Genomic DNA, 19243 nt, shown 5'->3' with positions numbered 1-19243 from the left:
TTTTGGTACAGTAATTCAACACTGCTAAATATACTGTCACAATTTTAATTTAAAGGGAAAAGTAAATGAAAGGGAACAAAAATAGCATAATACACATTCTTTATAAGCTCTCATCAAGCATTGACCATGATAAACAAAATTCAGGAGCATACTCAATAATTTAATTGGATCTGTCATACAAATTTTACTCTCTGAAAAAAAATCAAACATCTCAATTGCCAAAAGAGTTGTCAATAAATTTCCAAATACTTGGAAATTAAACATAATTTCTACTAATGCAAAACACATAAATGGTGGCATTATAAACCATTTTGATGTGATTTAATATTTGATTAAGTATCCACTTGAAAATTTCCAAACAATCTATATGTTAGAAATAGAGTAAAATATTATTTGTGCTTCCAATCTGGAAAGCTAGGGAAAAATGAGCCAGGAGTAGACATATAGAGGGATATAAGACAATTGTGTGATGTTCTACACAAAAATAAATAAGATGCTATCATTGAGTGAGTGAGAAAGGGCTGAACACAATGGATGCAGAAAGGGAATTTGATAAAAGACAACCACTTTGTGATGGAAACAAAACAATAAATTATATCTGGAGGAAATGTACCTCAACGTGTAAAAAGGCCATTATAAGAAGTGATGAAGCGTTTACTGGTTGAGAAAAACATCAAAAGTTTGTCCATTAAGATCTGGACAGGACAAAGATGCCGTCTTCCATCATGTTTATTTCAAAAGTCCAAAAGCCCTAGCCACAGCAATTAAGGAAGAGAAAGACAGGAAGGACATCCAAACAGGAAGGGACAAGGTCAAAGTGTCATGTTCTGTATATTACGTGATCTTGGGTATAGAAAGACTCAAAGATTATAGGAGAAACCTGTTAGGATTCAATGACAAATTTAACACACTTGAATCAACCTAAACAATGGTGTTCCTGAGTACCAAGAGTGGACCGTGTGAGATAAAAAAAATCCACAAACTAATGCCATTTATAGTAGGTTTCAAAAATAAATATATTTGCTGTCAAATTAGAAGAGAATAAAATGCACACCCAAATAGGTGAACATATACCACATTCTTATTTAAAAGAGCTGATATCCTAAAATATATAATAAAGTCATGTACTGTTTCAAAACAATCAATATGAAAACACCAACAGGAAGTAGAAAACTAGGGGGGAAATTCCAGAATTTGTACAAGAATAGTTTTTAAAAACTGAATTGCCAAAAATAGCAAAAAGAAAAAGGCCAGATATGTTATACTGCTATACTGAAAAGCCACTATGATCAAGGCATCATGATATTGTCATAAAAATGGACACTTGATGTAATCAGCAGTAGAAATGAGGATTGTCATTAGTTTCCTCCCTTCTCCTGCCTATGTTTTTTCCTCCCTTTTCTTGACTATGTTCTCTCGGTAAGTATTTTAGGCAAACATCTTTGCTTTAGTACATTTTTATTACAGTATTAGGCAATACATAGTGTACTGATTTTTGTGTCGGTATGTAGGAATTGTTAATTTTATATCAGAGCCTATTATATATGGAACTTCACGAAATCACTGGAGGACTTTTTATTAATCTCTTCTTCTAAGAAAGAAATTTATTTAGGATTATAAATAGGACCAATGAATTGTGTTGGGTAGAATCATGATCTTAGCATGGCCTTAATTCAGAGATAAAGAGTCATGTAAGAGCTGGGTATGGGTGACAAGTTGGTATGAAGTAGAATCAAGGAAATTAATTTAAGTGGGCTAAGTCATTCACAGATAGTTGATAAGCATGATTTCTTCATATGTCTATGACTAGTGTTTCTAGAAGTCACCATTTCAATCAGTAGACTGAAAAAGAAATTAGAGTTTCTTAATGATAGTGAACAGCAATTAAATCCACTTAGGACCATTTAGAGCAAAAAAGGCAGAAGGGGGAGAACTCTTCTCTCAGCTGGAACTTGGACATCCATCTTTCTCAAATTCCTTAGGTTTTCACTTCATTCTAGGACATAGATTGCCCTGATCCTCAACACTCTAGGTTTAGTCTGGAATAGTGCACAGGCTTTCCTGAAACTTCATTTTCGAGACAAACACAGGATTTCTCAGTTTTCATAAAAGGGTAAGCCAATACTTAAAAATAATAAGACATATGTATGTAAAACATATATATGTATGTATGTGTGTGCATATATAAACATGTAAACAAACACACATATAGTCACATAGCTTAAAAGACATATCTTTTGTGGGTTTTCTTTTTTGCTTTTGTTTTGTTTTGGTGCCAGTCCTGGGCTTGATCTTATGGTCTAGATGCTGTCCTGGAACTTCTTTTCCTCAAGGCTAGCTAGCAGTCTTCTACTTAAGCCATAGCTCCCTTCCAGGCTTTTGCTGATTAATTGGAGGGAAGAGTCTCGCAGACTTTCCTCCCTGGGCTGGTTTTGAACCATGGTTTTGAATCCTCACATTTCAGCCTCTTGAATGACTAGGATTACAGACTTGAGACATTGGCTCCCAGCTGTATTTTACATCTTTTAGGGCATGCATATACATAAATATATGTGTGTATGTGTATTCTATGGGGTCTGTATTCCTAGTGGGTTCTTACTGATACCTGTGCGAATAACATGGTCTGTGACAATTACTGAAGAACCTCCAGACATTCTGTTCACTCTTAATTACTTTAGGGAGAACCAAGCAATTGCTTACCATTTCCTCAGGGAATTTCACATCTCACATTTTTTATTTTTTGTAAAAAGGTGACTCCATAAATTTTCGTGACTAAATCATGTAGCACTCTATGCTGGAGCCAAGGGAGAACTTCATTACAGGTAATAGAAATTGTCCCCTGTTATGTGTGAGAGAAACTCAGTTTCTAGTGATATTTGAGCAGCTTTATCCATGCTTAACAATACCAAGCAGACACAGATCATTCATTTTTTCCCCTTACATTAGTGTATCAATAGTATCACATGGGTAGACTGCTAAAAACTTGGAAGCATCTATATGTAACAAGATAGAAAGAAAGAAAGAAAGAGAGCCGAAGGAAGGAAGGAAGGAAGGAAGGAAGGAAGGAAGGAAGGAAGGAAGGAAGGAAGGAAGGGAGGAAGGAAGGAAGGAAGGAAGGAAGAAAGGAAGGAGGGAGGGAAGGAAGGAAGGAAGGAAGGAAGGAAGGAAGGAAGGAAGGAAGGAAGGAAGGAAGGAAGGGAGGGAGGAAGGGAGGAAGGGAGGAAGGAAGGAAGGAAGGAAGGAAGAAAGGAAGGAGGGAGGGAGGGAAGGAGGGAAAGAAGGAAGGAAGGAAGGAAAGAAGGAAGTCAAGGAAAGAAGAAAGTCAAGGAAAGAAAGGTAGATCATTATGGCTAGGAATTTAACTCATTTCTTGCAATGGGAGCAGAAAATGTTTCTCTCATTTTTCTATTTCTCTCTAAATTAACTCTGATATTCACCAAAATAATCATTGCTAAAACTTCCAAAATATATCCCAGAATTGCTTAAAAGTTATCAAGTTTTGTGTAAATAATTGTATCTCTCACATAGGGCCAAAACTGAAAACAAGAATCTTAATGGCTTAAAAGATACATTTTGTGTTAGATTAATTTTGGGAGCAAAATTATGAACTGCAAGTATTGAGTCCATCCACTAAATGTCTTTGTAAATACTGTGGTTAATAATGTACAAATGCCACTCTGAAGTACCTATTATGTAGACTGACAAGAACAAAACTCTAAAGAACAGTATAATACAGTTATGTATAAAAGCATTACAATTGGGACACTTTCAATTTTGATTTTCCTTCTATGTATTTATATTTATTCATAATATATGTTGATATGGGGTCATCTCTATATCTGTAATACTTCATCTACCTAAATATGTTTTATCTGTTTGCTTATTTATATGTAAGTTTGTCTGTCTTTCTTATCAAATTGTCTTCATTGATATTCGGAGAGGATGTTAGACACAGAAGAATGTTTCCCTATTTAACCAACTCTAATGAATAGGTTCTGATACCAACCCATATCTCTTGTGACAAAAATAAGCCCTTAGCTTTGGTGAATGGTAGTTGGTGAGTAAAATCTAATCAACCTGAAAGCCACTGATCTATCTCTGTCTCCATCTCTAATTCCAGTAATGCAGTACTATTTTTAAAGAGCGATTTACTTGTAAATCTAATAAATGGGACCCTTTGGATATGTTTCATTTACATTCACTTTGCATCCTACAAGAATCTCAAATGATAATAACACCAGAAAGCCATTGACTGTGGTGATGTCTTCATTCAGAATAGGTTTATCTAACAAGCCTGGATGGAGAAGCGCAACCTGACGGTGGTGACTGAATTCATCCTGATGGGCATCACGGATCATCCTGAGCTGCAGGTGCCACTGTTTGTGCTGTTCCTACTCATCTACGTGGTCTCCGTGGTGGGCAACCTGGGCATGATCGTCCTCACCACGGTGGATTCCAGGCTGCAGACCCCGATGTACTTTTTTCTCAGACATCTGTCTCTCACTGACCTTGGTTATTCGACAGCAGTGGGACCCAAGATGTTGGTCAATTTTGTGGTGGATCAAAACACGATTCCGCGTAACCTCTGTGCTACACAGTTGGCTTTCTTTCTTGCTTTCATCATTTGTGAATCATTTATCCTGTCGGCCATGTCCTACGACCGCTACGTGGCCATCTGCAAACCCCTGCTCTACACCGTGGTCATGTCACAGAGGGTGTGTCGACTGTTGGTGGCCATCCCTTACCTCTACAGTACATTTCTGTCCCTTCTCATCACCGTCAAAATTTTTAATTTAAACTTCTGTGGCTACAAGGTCGTCAGTCATTTCTGTGACAGTCTGCCCTTGATAGCTTTGCTCTGCTCCAACACTCATGAAATTGAGATCATAATTTTGATCTCAGCAGGGTTTAATTTGGTTTCCTCTCTTGTGGTGGTTCTTTTCTCTTACCTGCTCATCCTGCTAGCCATTTTCAAGATGAACTCTGTGGAAGGCAGGCACAAAGCTCTGTCCACCTGTGGGTCCCACCTGACCGTGGTCATTGTCTTCTATGGGACATTGATATTCATGTATGTGCAGCCCAAATCCAGTCACTCCTTTGACACTGATAAAGTGGCTTCCATCTTTTACACCCTGGTGATCCCCATGTTGAATCCCTTGATCTATAGCCTGAGGAACAAAGATGTCAAATCTGCTCTTGACAGGTTGTGGAAAATCCTGTGAAACATTTGTGTGCTGAAATTGACATTTAATACTATTATTATTATTATTAATTACATGAAGTACATCAGACTTTGCGTGAATGCCATGTAAATAGAAAACACAAATGCATTCAGCTTTTCGGTGGGACTTGACTTCGAATATTAGAAAACTTTCCCAAGAACAATTCTATTATGAAGCAGGCTACACTTAAGATACTCTATATTGAAAACCACAGCAAAATAAGCCATACTTCCCAGGATGGAACAAGTGTGCGACAAGAGCAGGTCATATCCCTGAAATGGGCAAGGAAACACTTTCACCAGATTCTGGTTTTTCCTGTGTTACTTCTCATAGCCACAAGATGGCAGACTCAGACCAAGGTTTTCTTAAATAGCTATACATAAACTAGGAAGAAATGACAATTGGGCAACTATCTGGATTTTCTACAGGAAATCAATACAGTGCTAGGATTCAAAACAAGGGAGGAAGATATACTCTAATTTCTATTACTTGTAAATGGTGCACCATGGAATAAGAGCAAATCACTGATAAGAGTCTGTGATTGCTTGCTCTTCCAGTATCATATTTGAGCAGAAGTTCATATTGCATGCCCTTAAAATCAAGTTCCTCATTTATATGAAACAAAGCTTTTTGTATGGTGTTATGAAATCTCAATGAACACATGTGACATATAGTTAGGAAACGATAATGAACTATTTTTAACAGTCTCTATAACTCTTTGAATAATTCATCATGCCAAAAAAAAAAAAGATGCAGGTTTTGCCACTCTGCCATAGAAGTCTCTGTACACTAGAGGAAGTAAAATTACAGTTTTTCTTCTGGAATAGAATATCTTGGTACTTAAAATTATTCTTTAACATCCCTAAGGGACATCTCTTAAGAACTTGTTTTCACAGTAATGGATTTATAAATATTCACCATAAAAGATGTTGTCAATCCTTATTCTTTGCAGCCACTACAATTTACATACTTTTCTCAACATAAAGATACAGTGGGGGGGGTTAATTTTTTTTCAATGTTGTTATAAAAGTGACACACAGGGGGATTACAGTTACATAAGACTGGTAAAGAGTCCATTTCTTTTTGGACAATGCCACCCCTTCTCTTACTGTCTTTCTGTGTTTTTCTCTCCCATCACCTACCCACAAACAGTGTGTATTTAATAAACATAAAAAATTCTACTTCTTGATGAGTGCATTACATATAGGTTGTTCTTTTATTTCAGGTAGAATAATAGCCAAAAGAACAATACCAAATAATGTCATTAATGGCTGTCCTCCTTTGATTTTATGTGATAGGAATTGAAATTTGATTCATAAGCCATTGAATTCACCCAAGCATAAAATGCAATGACTGTGTCAATCATTACAGTCCATTCATCAAAAATCACCATAATCTTGTCATACCCTTAAAATAAATAAATAACAAACCTAGTGTGGACTTGGTAGTAAAGTCTCTCTTCTGCTAAATACTGTCACCTTAGATCCTAGACAATCAGTAATCTGCTTTCAGTCTTCACAGCTGACTTAACTTGAACATTTGAAACAACCCAACAATAAAGTGTGTGGAAATTTGCCTCGACTGACTTTTGTCTAACAGAAATCAAGATATTTCTCTGTCATTTCCTGGGAGACTGGACCTTATTCAAATGGCCTGAATGCCAGTACCCTGGGAAGTGGCTCCAGATGGATGCCAGTGGATGCAGAGGTCCCGATTAGGTCTGGTCTTTATTAATATTGTGTTTGTCTTAATGCAGTTCAACATAGAAAATCCACCATGCAACATGGTTTTTACTGGCAGGTCAGCAAGGCCGGGCCTGGTTACCACTGGGCAGTGCCCTGCTCTGACCTGGCTGCTACAGAGCTGCAGAGACCTAGAAGTGGCCTCATTCAGACCAGCAAGTGCTCTGCTGCATGTTAAATAGGTCTCTTTCTCTTTTAGATGTAAAGGACCACACAAAGGCAGGGAGATGTCACCTATTGGCCATAGCTGGTCCCTTCTCTCTGTGATCAGGATCTTAGCTTGCTTATGTGTGCCTCAGGAAAAAGACATGGCCAGGCTTAGCCAAATAACCATTTGCTTGTCTTCAGACCCAGAGGTCTGGTTATGCTGAAATATTCTTAATAACATGTTTTTTAAAACATAAAATATATTCAGGAGCATGTCTACATGTAAATATGTACTGTGGAAGTCAAGTGACTGGGTACGGTCTACAATAGTAGACATTTGGGAAATAATTGTTTATGTCTACATAGATGGTGTATCATTATAAATGCAAAAGCAACAGCCTCATATCAGGAATCTTATTTAAGAAGACTGTGCTAGTGTCCTATATCCAAATAAATGAATATCAGATTGAGGCTGACCTGATAGCCAAAACAACTGCTGATTTATTGTTTTTTTTTGGAAATTCTGTATCATGGGCATATATACAATTTCTTCTTAAATGCTAATGAGTACCATTTATGCTTTAAGATTGATTTTTAATTATTCTGACTAAAAAGTACTCTTCATATCTGGATTATTCAATGTACTTTTTCCTTTTTCCCTGAATCCAGTTGATATGATGAATAACTTCTCAAAAAAATCTCATTAGATTCTCATGCCATTATAATATTATTTTATGATGTCTTCAAAAAACTGTCTTCTTATTCAGTAAAGGATTTTCAGAGTAACAAAGCAGTGCTCACATGAGCTGTTTACTAAACATAAAGACAAGGCGCACTAATATTGTTAAGATTGCAGCCTAATTCCAAGAAGAATGAGCCTAACAAAACTCTCCAATTAAAAGGATGTGAAGGGTAAACAAAGAAGGCTCCAATGTTTGATAAGAAATGTACGCATTATCCTGCCCATGTAATTGTAACCCCTCTGTACAGTATGTTCACACAAAAAAAATTAAATTAAAAAAAAGAAGCTAAAAAAAAAAAAACTCTCCAATTAGCCGGGCACTGGTGACTCATATCTGTAATCCTTGCTACTCAGGAGACTGAGATCTGAGGCTTGTGATTCAAAGCCAGCCTGGGCAGGAAAAGCCGTAAATCTCTCATCTTCAATTAACCACCAGAAAACCGGAAGTGGCACTGTGGCTCAAGTAGTAGAGCTCACCTTGAGCTGAAGAGCTGAGGGACAGCGCTCAGGCCCAGAGTTCAAGTCCCATGATTGACCAAAAAAAACCCCAAAAAACAAAAAATAAAACATTCCAATTAACAATGCTGGTCTGGCAACTCTGCTCATTATCACACTGTCTAATATTTTTGAAATTTTATTATTATTAGTCTAAAAGTGACATGCAGAGGAACTACAGTTATATAAGTCAGATAGTATATTTCTTTTTTAGCACTGTTACCCTTTCCCTTGCTCTCTTCCAGGTTTCCCTTCCTGCTCCCAACCACAAGTTGTAGAGTTCATTTTCAATATGGTATCTAGTGAATATCACTACCATATTTGTCCAGTCTTTGTCTCATGATTTCTGTGTCCCCTTTCCCTCCCAAAGACAGATAAATGTACCAAAAGGCTAAAGGAAAAGAAAACAAAAGCAGCAAGAAAGAAGATTCCAATTTACTGGAATTAATTTCAATAAATATTATTGTATATGATCAGATGCACTATTCGCCTTTGTGATCCTCTCCTAACAATATCTTCCTTTTATCTCACTCTGTGAGAATGTCTAATATTTTTGTTTGAATTACAAACATCAGTACAACCTGTGAGTGTCAATTAAGACCTCAGTTTATGAGTTGATATAAAATGATGGAAAAGGAAATACATAGCACTTTAAATCTTGAATCAGAGCTGGTACTTTGGTAGTCCTCTTTATTTTCTTACAGTTCTATATATTTAACATAACTACTATGCAAATGTCGGGGGGGGAAAGAACTTTTCCAAAATTTGTGTGATAAAACTAACAGTTTTCTGGAAATTTTGGCTGAAGAAAATCACTAAAAACCTAGAGTAATTTTAAGAGACAGCAAAGGACACAGTAACTCAGCGAAGAGGAAAGAATTCAATCAGTTGCTCTAACAGACCTCAACAATAATTAATTCCAGTAAATGGAAGCTAACTTGCAAAAACATTTTTTAAAGCCTGCCTGCCCAAACAAAACTCTACCTTACTGCAAGTAAAATATTACACTAAAGGATTTTCTAGGTTTAAACTTTTATTTTTGAAGGAATATCTCAGTTAAGAAAATCAGATGAAAATCTCATACAAACTCTATGTAATCATTCTGACATAAAGGACAATAAAGTTTTTCCCAATCCCAGTCACAGTAACATGAGGAATAAATCTCAGAAAAGAGAGCCAAGGGGTAGAATAACCTGTAACATTTGTGAAAAAAATCTGTCAAATTTGGTGACCCTAAAGCAAATACTAAAAAAAAATACCTAAAAATATGAAGTGATATTGTGTATCACTTCATATTTATCAGTATTTATGTTTTTGGCCTAGAAAAAGCTAAAACAATAAAGAGATCATTGTATAAGCACCAACAGAAAATAATTTAGAATGTAAGCAAAACTGTGAAAATTCTCCCCTTAAAATAAAAATGTCTGAGAGAACAAATATCACCAAAAATCATGTCATAAATAACAAAATTCAATTATCTCCAAAATATAATTTTTTCATGTCATAGAGAGTTTTTTTTAATGTTTCTTGATATACAAATATACAGAAAAAATAGAGTTTGGTTCAAAGCGCAGTGAAGACTAGTTTTTAGTTGTTTTTCTCCTTTGCTGAACTTTCAGTGGTTCTGTGCATGTAGACATTGAAATGAGGCTTTCACAAGAGCTTCCTGTGCTTTCTGACCCAATCCATCTTCTGCATTGAAGTCCAGTTTGTATACACCAAGGTCTTGGGTGGTAGAGAATTTACTCCCTCCTCAAATGGTAATAGACTTGCATTTTGTACCACAGAAGAATCGTCAGTCAAAGAAACACCTATGACTATGAAGCCAATAGTAGATTGTGAAGGGGAGGAGCTAGTGTTAGAGGAATGGATGAACTGGATAGGGATTAAGGGAGATATGTAGCAAGAATACTCAGAGTGTATATGTCCTAAAGGAGTTGGGGAACCTGAAAAATGAATGTAGGGTTAAGGAACAGACTGGATGGAGAATAATGACTCTGATATATAGACTAATGACTCATGAATATTGATTCTGATTAAGAAACCCTGGGTGCTCTGATAGACACAAAAAATTGTAACACCTCTATAAAATCTTTTTAAGTTGAGGGTAAATAAAAGTTCAAACATAAATAGAGCATTAAAACTTTCCCTCTGAAAAGAAATAGTCAAGCCAATAAAGCATCTAGAAGAAAATTAGGAAAAGTTTTATTTACAAAAAAATGTTTGAATCTGAAATAAAAAACAAACCCCTCTTTAAAATGTTCAAACATGTAGACAATTTGTAACAAAAAAAGTGAATGAAGACCAAGTGTTTGGAAAAGTGTCATTATTATTTGTTAGCTAATAAATAAAAACTAAACTTGTAATGAGATACCCATTTTTATTTTAAAATTTAAGAAAAATTGGTCGCTTGTTATCAGTAGTTCATGCCTATACTCCTAGCACTCAGAACACTAAGATCTGGAGGAATACAGGTGAAGGTCTGACATAGCAAGAAAGTTTGCTAGATTCCATGACCCAAATAACCAACAAAAAGCCGCACTGGAAGTGTGGCTTAAGAGATAAGGCACCAGTCTCCCAAATGTGGGTCTGTCTACAAGCTCAAACAGTAGTGTCCTAAAACAAAAAGAAAATATCAAATTAAGAGTAAATGTCACATAATTCTATGTACATGAAATACAAGAGCTGAAAATCACAGTTTAGGGAGACGAACAGTAACCTGACCATGGGAAATAGTTGTTTACTGTATTAGCAAAATTCTTTAGGAGGATAAGGTATAGCAGACATAACATGTAAAGCATGAGGACAATTTCCTTGTTATTTAAAGTTCTCTGTGTCCTGATTTGAATGTTGTGAAATAAGCACAATAAAATACATTCTATACAGATAATAATTCATGTACCTTAGATCAACTTCCTACTATTTATTATACATATGGAAGTCAGAATATGACTTTTCTTGATAAAATGGTATGGGATGCTATTAGAAAGAAGTTTTATCACATGGGTCATTCAGTCCTGAGAGATGGGTGAGTGCCATTCCGAAGAGAAAGAAGTTTTATGTATCTTCAGAAAATACTGCAATTGGGTAGTCATTATAGTAATATTGCCATAATTATTATGGGATGATCAAAACAAGAAAGGCAAATACTTAGCCATCTCAAAGTGAATGACTCTTCATTTAGTCACCAATGACTAATTTTACCTCTTCCAGTTATGTTATGTTTGGGCAATTATAATTTGATGCTTATCCATTATATTTGATATTGGTGTGTTCTGATTATGGGACTGGTAATATCTAACTTCTAACTTTAGGTTAAAAGATGAATCTTTTTTTGCCCAGGCAAAAAAGTTCATGGACTCAGAGTGCCAGATTCTGGTGACTTATATTTAATTATAGGTATGATAACAGGGGTTGAAAGCTAGTCTGGGCAAACACATTCATGAGATTCTCCTTAAAAAAAGCACAAAGCCAGATCTAAAGGCAGAGCCAAGTGGTAGAACACCAGCTATGTGCAGAAAAGGTCAAGCTTGGGCTGGGAAGGTGGCTCAGCGGTAGAGCACTTGCCTTGCATGCCTGAGGCCCTGGGTTCGACTCCTCAGCACCACATAAGAAAAAAGCCGGAAGTGGCGCTGTGGCTCAAGTGGTAGAGCGCTAGCCTTGAGCTGAAGAGCTGAGGGACAGTGCCCAGGCCCAGAGTTCAGGCCCCACAACTGGACCCCCCCCAAAAAAAAGAAATGGTCAAGCTTGAGATCAAGGGCCTGAGTTCCATCCTCAGTAGAGAACAAGAATGACAATACAACAGAGCACAAAGGGCTGTAAATGTGGCTCAGGAGCAGCAAGCATGCCTAGCAAGCACAAAGTCATGAGTTCAAACTTATTCATGATCAAGAAGTACTATATGATAACAGTCATGTCATATATAATTCAGTTATAGTTCAGATATATTTCTGTTTTATTGGGATACACTTTATGTCAAACAATCTCCTGTTGTTACTTTAAGGAATGGCATGGATATATTTAAATTGTATTGTTCTCCATGGGGCATAGGAATCATTCATGTTGTTTTTCTCCTTTCCTGGATGCATGTGTAAATTTCTCACTGGGGAATATGCTAAGTATCACAGACAATTAGCAAGAAAGTCAAGGTAAGTCTCTCAGATCATTTTGGCATAATGACAAGCAACTCCCTCCTGGAACATCCCAAGGAGAAGGAAAATCATAAATTCTTCCTACCAGGAGGAAAAAGGTAGAGCGGTTTGAAAACTGAAGACTTTCCAAGGCATGCAATTTAATATTGTCTTTGATGTTGATGATCACTTGGGTGACAGTGGTTTTGTCTGATTCTAGGATCTACAATGTAGACATTTTATCTGAGAGCTGACTCCTACAAATGGACTGGAAATCCTCAGTACATTCAACGGCATTTCCTGGAATCATATGGTGTTTTGAAGGAATTAAATCCTATGAATTTAATATACCCTACATCTAAGTTACTTATGAGAGCAACTTTCTCAAATTAACTTTCTTATGATCACTATTGATCTCATGTACTGGAATCCTTTAAGGTTAATATTTTCTAGGAGAAGTCGCATTTGATCTTCAGGTAAGTAAGAAATAATAATTGATGTGTGTCCTCAGTGACAATGAACAACAATCACATATTGAAGGCAAAGTCTGAACAAGTGGTGCTAAAAAAAAGTATTGTCCATATAATATGATCATTTAATATAAACTTGAAATATTTTAACATTTAAATGAATGCAATTATAGTCTGAAATTATTTTTAAAATGTAATATAATTTTATTTAAGGATAACATGTAAATAAGTTGCAGAATTTTTGTGTATTTATTTTTACTATGTGATTTTCTTTTTGGGAGGGGAGGGATGGTCCTGGGGCTTAATTTCATGGCCTGAGTACTTTCCCTGAGCTTCTTTCGCTCAAGGCTTCTACTCTACCACTTGAGCCACAACTCTATTTTTAGCTTTTTTGAGCAGTTTAGTAGGGATAAAAGTTTCACACATTTTCCTGCCCAGACTAGCTTTGAACTGCAATCCTCAGATCTCAGACTCTTGATTAGCTAGGACTACAGACATGAGCTACTGGTGTTGATTTGTTGTTCATTTTGTTTTTAAGAATAAATTGTAGAAGCCAGATGCTAGTGGCTGATATTTGTAATACTAACTACTCAAGAGACTGAGCTCCAAAGGCTAATTATTGAAAACCAACCTGGCAGAAAAATTAGCATAACTCTATTTACCAAATAATCTTTAAAAGCATTGGTGGAGATTTTTGCTTGGTGTAGTACCTTGTAATCAATCAAGCTGAGCAAGTATGAGGCCCTGAGTTCAAATGCCAGTACCAACAAAAAATATTTTTAATAATATGAATTAATTGAATGTATCAAAATATGAATAGAAATGATTTTCAGTTACAGAGAAATCTCTAATACTTATTGCACATATCATAATATCTGAAATTTGAATAGTCCAACACATCTTTTCAAGCTTTTCTACTTTTATTGTTTAGTTATAAAGGCAAATGTTTGGCATGGATTCATTAAACATTCAGAAGCCCAAAAATACTCTTTCTAGATATGTGGATAGTTTGTGTCATTTGACCAATACCTTCTCATTCTTCCATCTTCTTCCCTGCAAACCATCTCCTGCTTTATTTCCAATAGAATGACATTGGTAGCAAAAGGTAAAATGAGCACAATTGGCCACAGGTAAAGTGTGTTACATTAACAATACCTGCAAAGCTACATTACATTTTCAGTGTAATTTAGGATCTAACCCACGACTTGTGAATGTGAAGCAGGGACTCTAAAATTAAGGTTTGTTAGACTCATATTTTCTGTCTCTATACTTAAGAATGTCAAAATTTCACAAGAAATAATGAACAGAAATTATAAGTGTATTTCAAGAAAAAATCTGGATGCCTTGGTGCCAAGAGAATAAACTCTAAGAGTTCTCATTAATCTTCGTAGGGTTTCGTTATGGATGGATATACTCCAAACATATTCAAAATATGTGAAGCTTAGCCTATGAAATTAAAATGTATGTCTTATGGAAACATTGCTCTTTTTCAGAAATAATCATCTTTTAGTTTCAAGATCATAGATGGGGTTATTTTTTAATACTACATTATGAAGGAAAAGATCCATTTGGTCTACAAATATATTTTTGTGGACTGGATATCAGTTGCAAAGTATTCTTTCATTTCTTCTCAGGAAAGATCCCTCGCAGAAATGGACCCACAGAACCGCACAACACCCACTGAATTCATTCTTTGGGGAGTCACAAGGCGGCCGGAGTTGCAGCTCCCCCTTTTTGGGGTCTTCTTCATCATCTACATAGTCACAGTGGTGGGAAACTTGGGCATGATCATTCTAACCAAGCTGGACTCCCACTTACACACACCTATGTACTTTTTCATCAGACACCTGGCTTACATCGATCTTGGCAATTCCACTGTCATCTGCCCAAAGATGTTGGTGAATTTTGTGGTGGATCAAAATACCATTTCCTATTATGCCTGTGCCACACAGCTGGCTTTCTTCCTGCTGTTTATTATCAGTGAATTTTTCATCTTGTCTTCCATGGCTTATGACCGCTATGTGGCCATCTGTAACCCTCTGCTCTACAGTGTCATCATGTCTCCGAGGCTCTGTTGTGTGCTGGCGGGCATGTCATATCTGTACAGTACGTTTCAAGCTCTGTTGTTTACTATTAAGATTTTTACCTTGACTTTCTGTGGCTCTAATGTCATCAGTCATTTCTACTGTGATGATGTTCCTCTATTACCTATGTTGTGCTCAAATGTCAGGGAAATACAATTCTTGATCATAGCATTTTCATCATTTAACTTGATCTCCTCCCTCCTCATAGTCCTAGTATCTTACATTCTGATTCTGTTGGCTGTAAGTAGAATGAATTCTGCAGAAGGGAGGAAAAAAGCTTTCTCCACGTGTGGTTCTCATCTAACAGTGGTGTTTGTGTTTTATGGGACTCTGTTCTTCATGTACTTACAACCCAAATCAACTGACTCTTTTGAAACTGATAAAGTAGCCTCTGTGTTTTACACGTTGGTCATCCCAATGCTTAACCCTTTGATCTACAGCTTAAGGAACAAAGAGGTTAAAAATGCCTTCCACAGGGTCTTTAAGATTCTGTGTAATTTGCATATTTAATATTCAGTATGGGATATTTATTTTAATTAACTATGCTACTGATAAAGGCTACTTCACAATATCTGCTTGTTTGTGTTTGCATTTAAGATATGCAACTTAAACTTTCATGTATTTTTCCTTTCTACTCTTTCTCTTTCATAGTTCGTCTCTTTTCCTTCCTTTTGTCTCTCTCCTTTTCTAGTAAAAGTCCCTGGAAGCTGCTTTCTTTGCCTATCTATCTAATTTATCTAATAGGCTTATGTACCAAAGCTATACAGCTAGAGTTTAGATTCTCCAAATATACTTAACTGCTTGCTTGTAACTTTTGATCAATTCATATCCACTACCAATGCCATATATTGAGCATTCCTTACTCTTTATTTTTTAATTATAGTTTTATTATCTTTAAGCAGTTGTACAATTGGTTGTTATTCAACATGCCAGAGTACGGATACAATATCTACTCTATTTTCATGCATTTTTACTTTTTTTATTCTGTATTTATCAACAACCATACAGATTAATATTCTATCTTCATCAAACATTATATAGCACCACTTGGATTCATCTGTGTTATCACAATTGGCAGGCTCTACTTAAAGCTGAAAAATACTATGTATCTATATACATATATATATATATGAATACATATAAATACATTTATGAAAGTGATATATGATTTCTTAGGTCATCTGCTGAATTGGTTTCATAAGTATTGCTGCAATAAACATTGGGTAAAATTAACTTTCTGAAGTAATGATATTTGGAGTGCATATATTCAGAGGAAGATTGCTAAATAATGTTGAATATTTTATAATGTATTCGCTATCATCATAATTTTCTAAGCAGGTCATCAGTTCAATGACAATAGCATTAGTTCTCTTTGAAACAGTGTCTCATGTTCTTCAGCCCAGTGGTTGACTTAGATGATAATACGTTTTCCTCCAATAAACTTAGATTACTGTGGTGCACGATCATTCCTGGACTAATTTTTTAAACATATTACTTTAGGGCTTGGAAGCTGACTCAGTGGTAGAGTACTTGCCTACATGCATGAGGCCCTGGATTTGATTCCTCAGCAACACATATGCAAAAAAATCCAGAAGTGTCCCTGTGGCTCAAGTGGTAGAGTGCTAGCCTTGAGTTGAACAGCTGAGGGACAATGTCCAGGCCCAGGGTTCAGGCCTCACAACTGACCAAAAAAAAACTTACTTTAAAGCATTAGAAATGCATAAAGACTATGTGTTTTATAAAAATTGTTAATTGGCTTAATTATTTTAAAAAATCTTTTTTCCTTTTTCATTTGTTGTTTTTGTAAAAGGGATGTATAGAGGGGTTACAGCTACATAAGTCAGGTAAGGAGTACATTTCTTTTTGAAAAGTTTCATCCTTTCCCTCACTTTCTCAGTTTTCCCCCTCCCATCACCACCCACACACCAATTGTATAGCTCATTTTCAATAGTGTCTAGTTTCACAGCAACAGTTGTCCATCCTTTGTCCCTCCATTTCACTGCTTCCACTTGTGCCTTCCCCAAAATAGATTAACTTACAAACAAGACAAAAGGTACAGAAAACAAAAACAATGACAAAAAGAGAAAGAAAGAGAAAAAAACCCAAAGTAACAAAAGAAGTGTTTCCATTTCTGGCAGTTCATTTCCATAGATATCATTTTATGTGACCACATGCACATAGCTACTGAGACTTAGATCTTCTCCTAAGAATATCCTCCTTTGGTCTCACTGTATCAATGTCCAGAGTCCTGTATAATGTATCTATCCTGTCCAAGTGTATTTTTTATCTTTTACCATTAATATGCTTACTTGTAGATTTATAGTCACAGTCTATTTACAAGAAATGATGGAGACCAAGCAACCTATGTTTCTTTGAGTCTGGCCTAGTTCATTTAATATAACTTTTCTGAGATTTTGCTTTCTTTACAAATGATAGAATATCAGTCTTTCTGATGGAAGCATGGACTTCCATTGCATATATATATATATATATGATATAAGATATATATATATATATATATAAGATATATAGAGAGAGATAGATATATACATTTTCTTGATTCTTTCATCCATTGAGAGGCATCTGGGTTGATTACATATAGTATAGAGACTCCCACAAAGACTAAACCAAAGACTAAACATAGAGCTTTCCTGACCCAGAAATTCCAGTCTTGGGCCTTTATCTAATAGACCACAAACCAGGCCACATTAAAGCTACCAGCACAACCATGTTCATTGCAGCAATTTTTATAATAAGCAGTCTTTAAAAATGGAATACCAGTCAAAAGAAATAATCAATTAAATTTTATTAAAATTTCACAGTTCTTGACAAAAGAAGAAACAATAAAAATCAAGGCAAATCATAAAATAGGATAATATAGCTATACTGTATTTAACCACAAAAGATCCCACATCCTGAAGTTCTAACATTATTAGACAACAAAGGGCTTGTATCAGGGATTTTTCAAATCAATGATAGAAAAGAGCATATAACAACCTTGATGATAATAATGTTTCAACCTAAATTTTCTGGGTGTGTTTAGGATTCCCATTATTGAAAACCTTTTTCATTTATATCAATTCTAAGTGGAACAAATTTTTCTTAATATGTGGGATTTTAATAGGTTCTCTTGAGTTGTTTTCTTAATTGTTTTTCTAAGCAATTCAAATTCTATTGAAATGATAACGTTTGGATTTGCTAGTTGTTATGTGAAGGTGTATCAAATATTGAGAGTTTCACTATGGCATTTTACTCATGCATATACTGTAAGTTGTCTGTGAATGAAGCTATATACATGCTTAAACTAAAAATCTTCTTCCCTTAGTTTTTATTTAGAATGAAAATATCACTGCTGTGCACTATCGATAACAATAGCAACACAGAAGGACGCCTATTCTCCTCAGAAGTACGTATCTTGGAATTTAACATCCCACATGAATGAATATCACAGTCACTTGAAATCAGCCTATCTTCTTATGCCATGAGTTGAAAAGGAAAAGAAAAAGTACAGGTTTTTCAAAAATTTAATTTTGTTGCAAATGTGATGTACAGAGAGGTTACAGTTACATATGTAAGGTAATGAGTACATTTCTTGTCAAAAATTGTTATCCTACCTTCATTTTTCTTCCATCTTTCCTCTTCCCCTGACTCCGCCCCCCACACTTCACCAGTTGTAAAGTTTATTTCCAACCTGAAAAACAACAGCTTTTACAGTGGATTTTGATGGTGTTAGTGACAGGAAAGAAAAAAAATTTATATTTAATGTATTTCTAGTATGTTACTCCCCATTGCCCTGTCAAGTGTGACCTAGAAAATGAATATTTGTGCAACACTTGGAGAAAATATTCACTTTAATAAACAAGTTTATTATTTTAGGTAGACATATAGAGAGGTTTCATCTTAACATCTGAGGTTTTTTTTATGTACAATGCATCTTGATCAATGTCATCCCTTCATGGGGCTTAAACTCTGGGGTTTGATGCTGTCCTTCAGCTCTTCAGCTAAAGACGAGTGCTCTACCACTTGAGCCAGAGCACCACTTCCGGTTTTCTGGTGGTTTATTGGAGATAAGATTCTCACGGACTTTCCTGCCTGGGCTGGCTTTGAACCATGATCCTCAGATCTCAGGCTCCTGAATAGCTAGGATTACAGGCGTGAGCCACTGGTGCCTTGCTAGTTTTATTTTTTAACAACTGAGTTTTGTTCAAACT

At 35.7% G+C, this 19243-nt stretch overlaps 2 protein-coding genes across 2 annotated transcripts; both read left to right on the top strand.

The window, feature by feature from the left end:
• The first annotated feature begins 4298 nt into the window (after positions 1 to 4298).
• Positions 4299 to 5222, top strand: LOC105995396 (olfactory receptor 8K3-like). Its single transcript, XM_013029104.1, has one exon. It carries the CDS (start codon positions 4299 to 4301, stop codon positions 5220 to 5222), a length of 924 nt encoding a protein of 307 aa, XP_012884558.1.
• Positions 5223 to 14600: 9378 nt separating this feature from the next.
• Positions 14601 to 15542, top strand: LOC105995343 (olfactory receptor 8K5-like). The gene has a single exon (XM_013029048.1). It carries the CDS (start codon positions 14601 to 14603, stop codon positions 15540 to 15542), a length of 942 nt encoding a protein of 313 aa, XP_012884502.1.
• Positions 15543 to 19243: the final 3701 nt, after the last annotated feature.

Source organism: Dipodomys ordii, unplaced genomic scaffold, assembly GCF_000151885.1.
Source record: "Dipodomys ordii isolate 6190 unplaced genomic scaffold, Dord_2.0 Scaffold117, whole genome shotgun sequence".
NCBI lineage: Eukaryota > Metazoa > Chordata > Mammalia > Rodentia > Heteromyidae > Dipodomys > Dipodomys ordii.
This window is presented reverse-complemented; position numbering and strand designations above follow the sequence as displayed.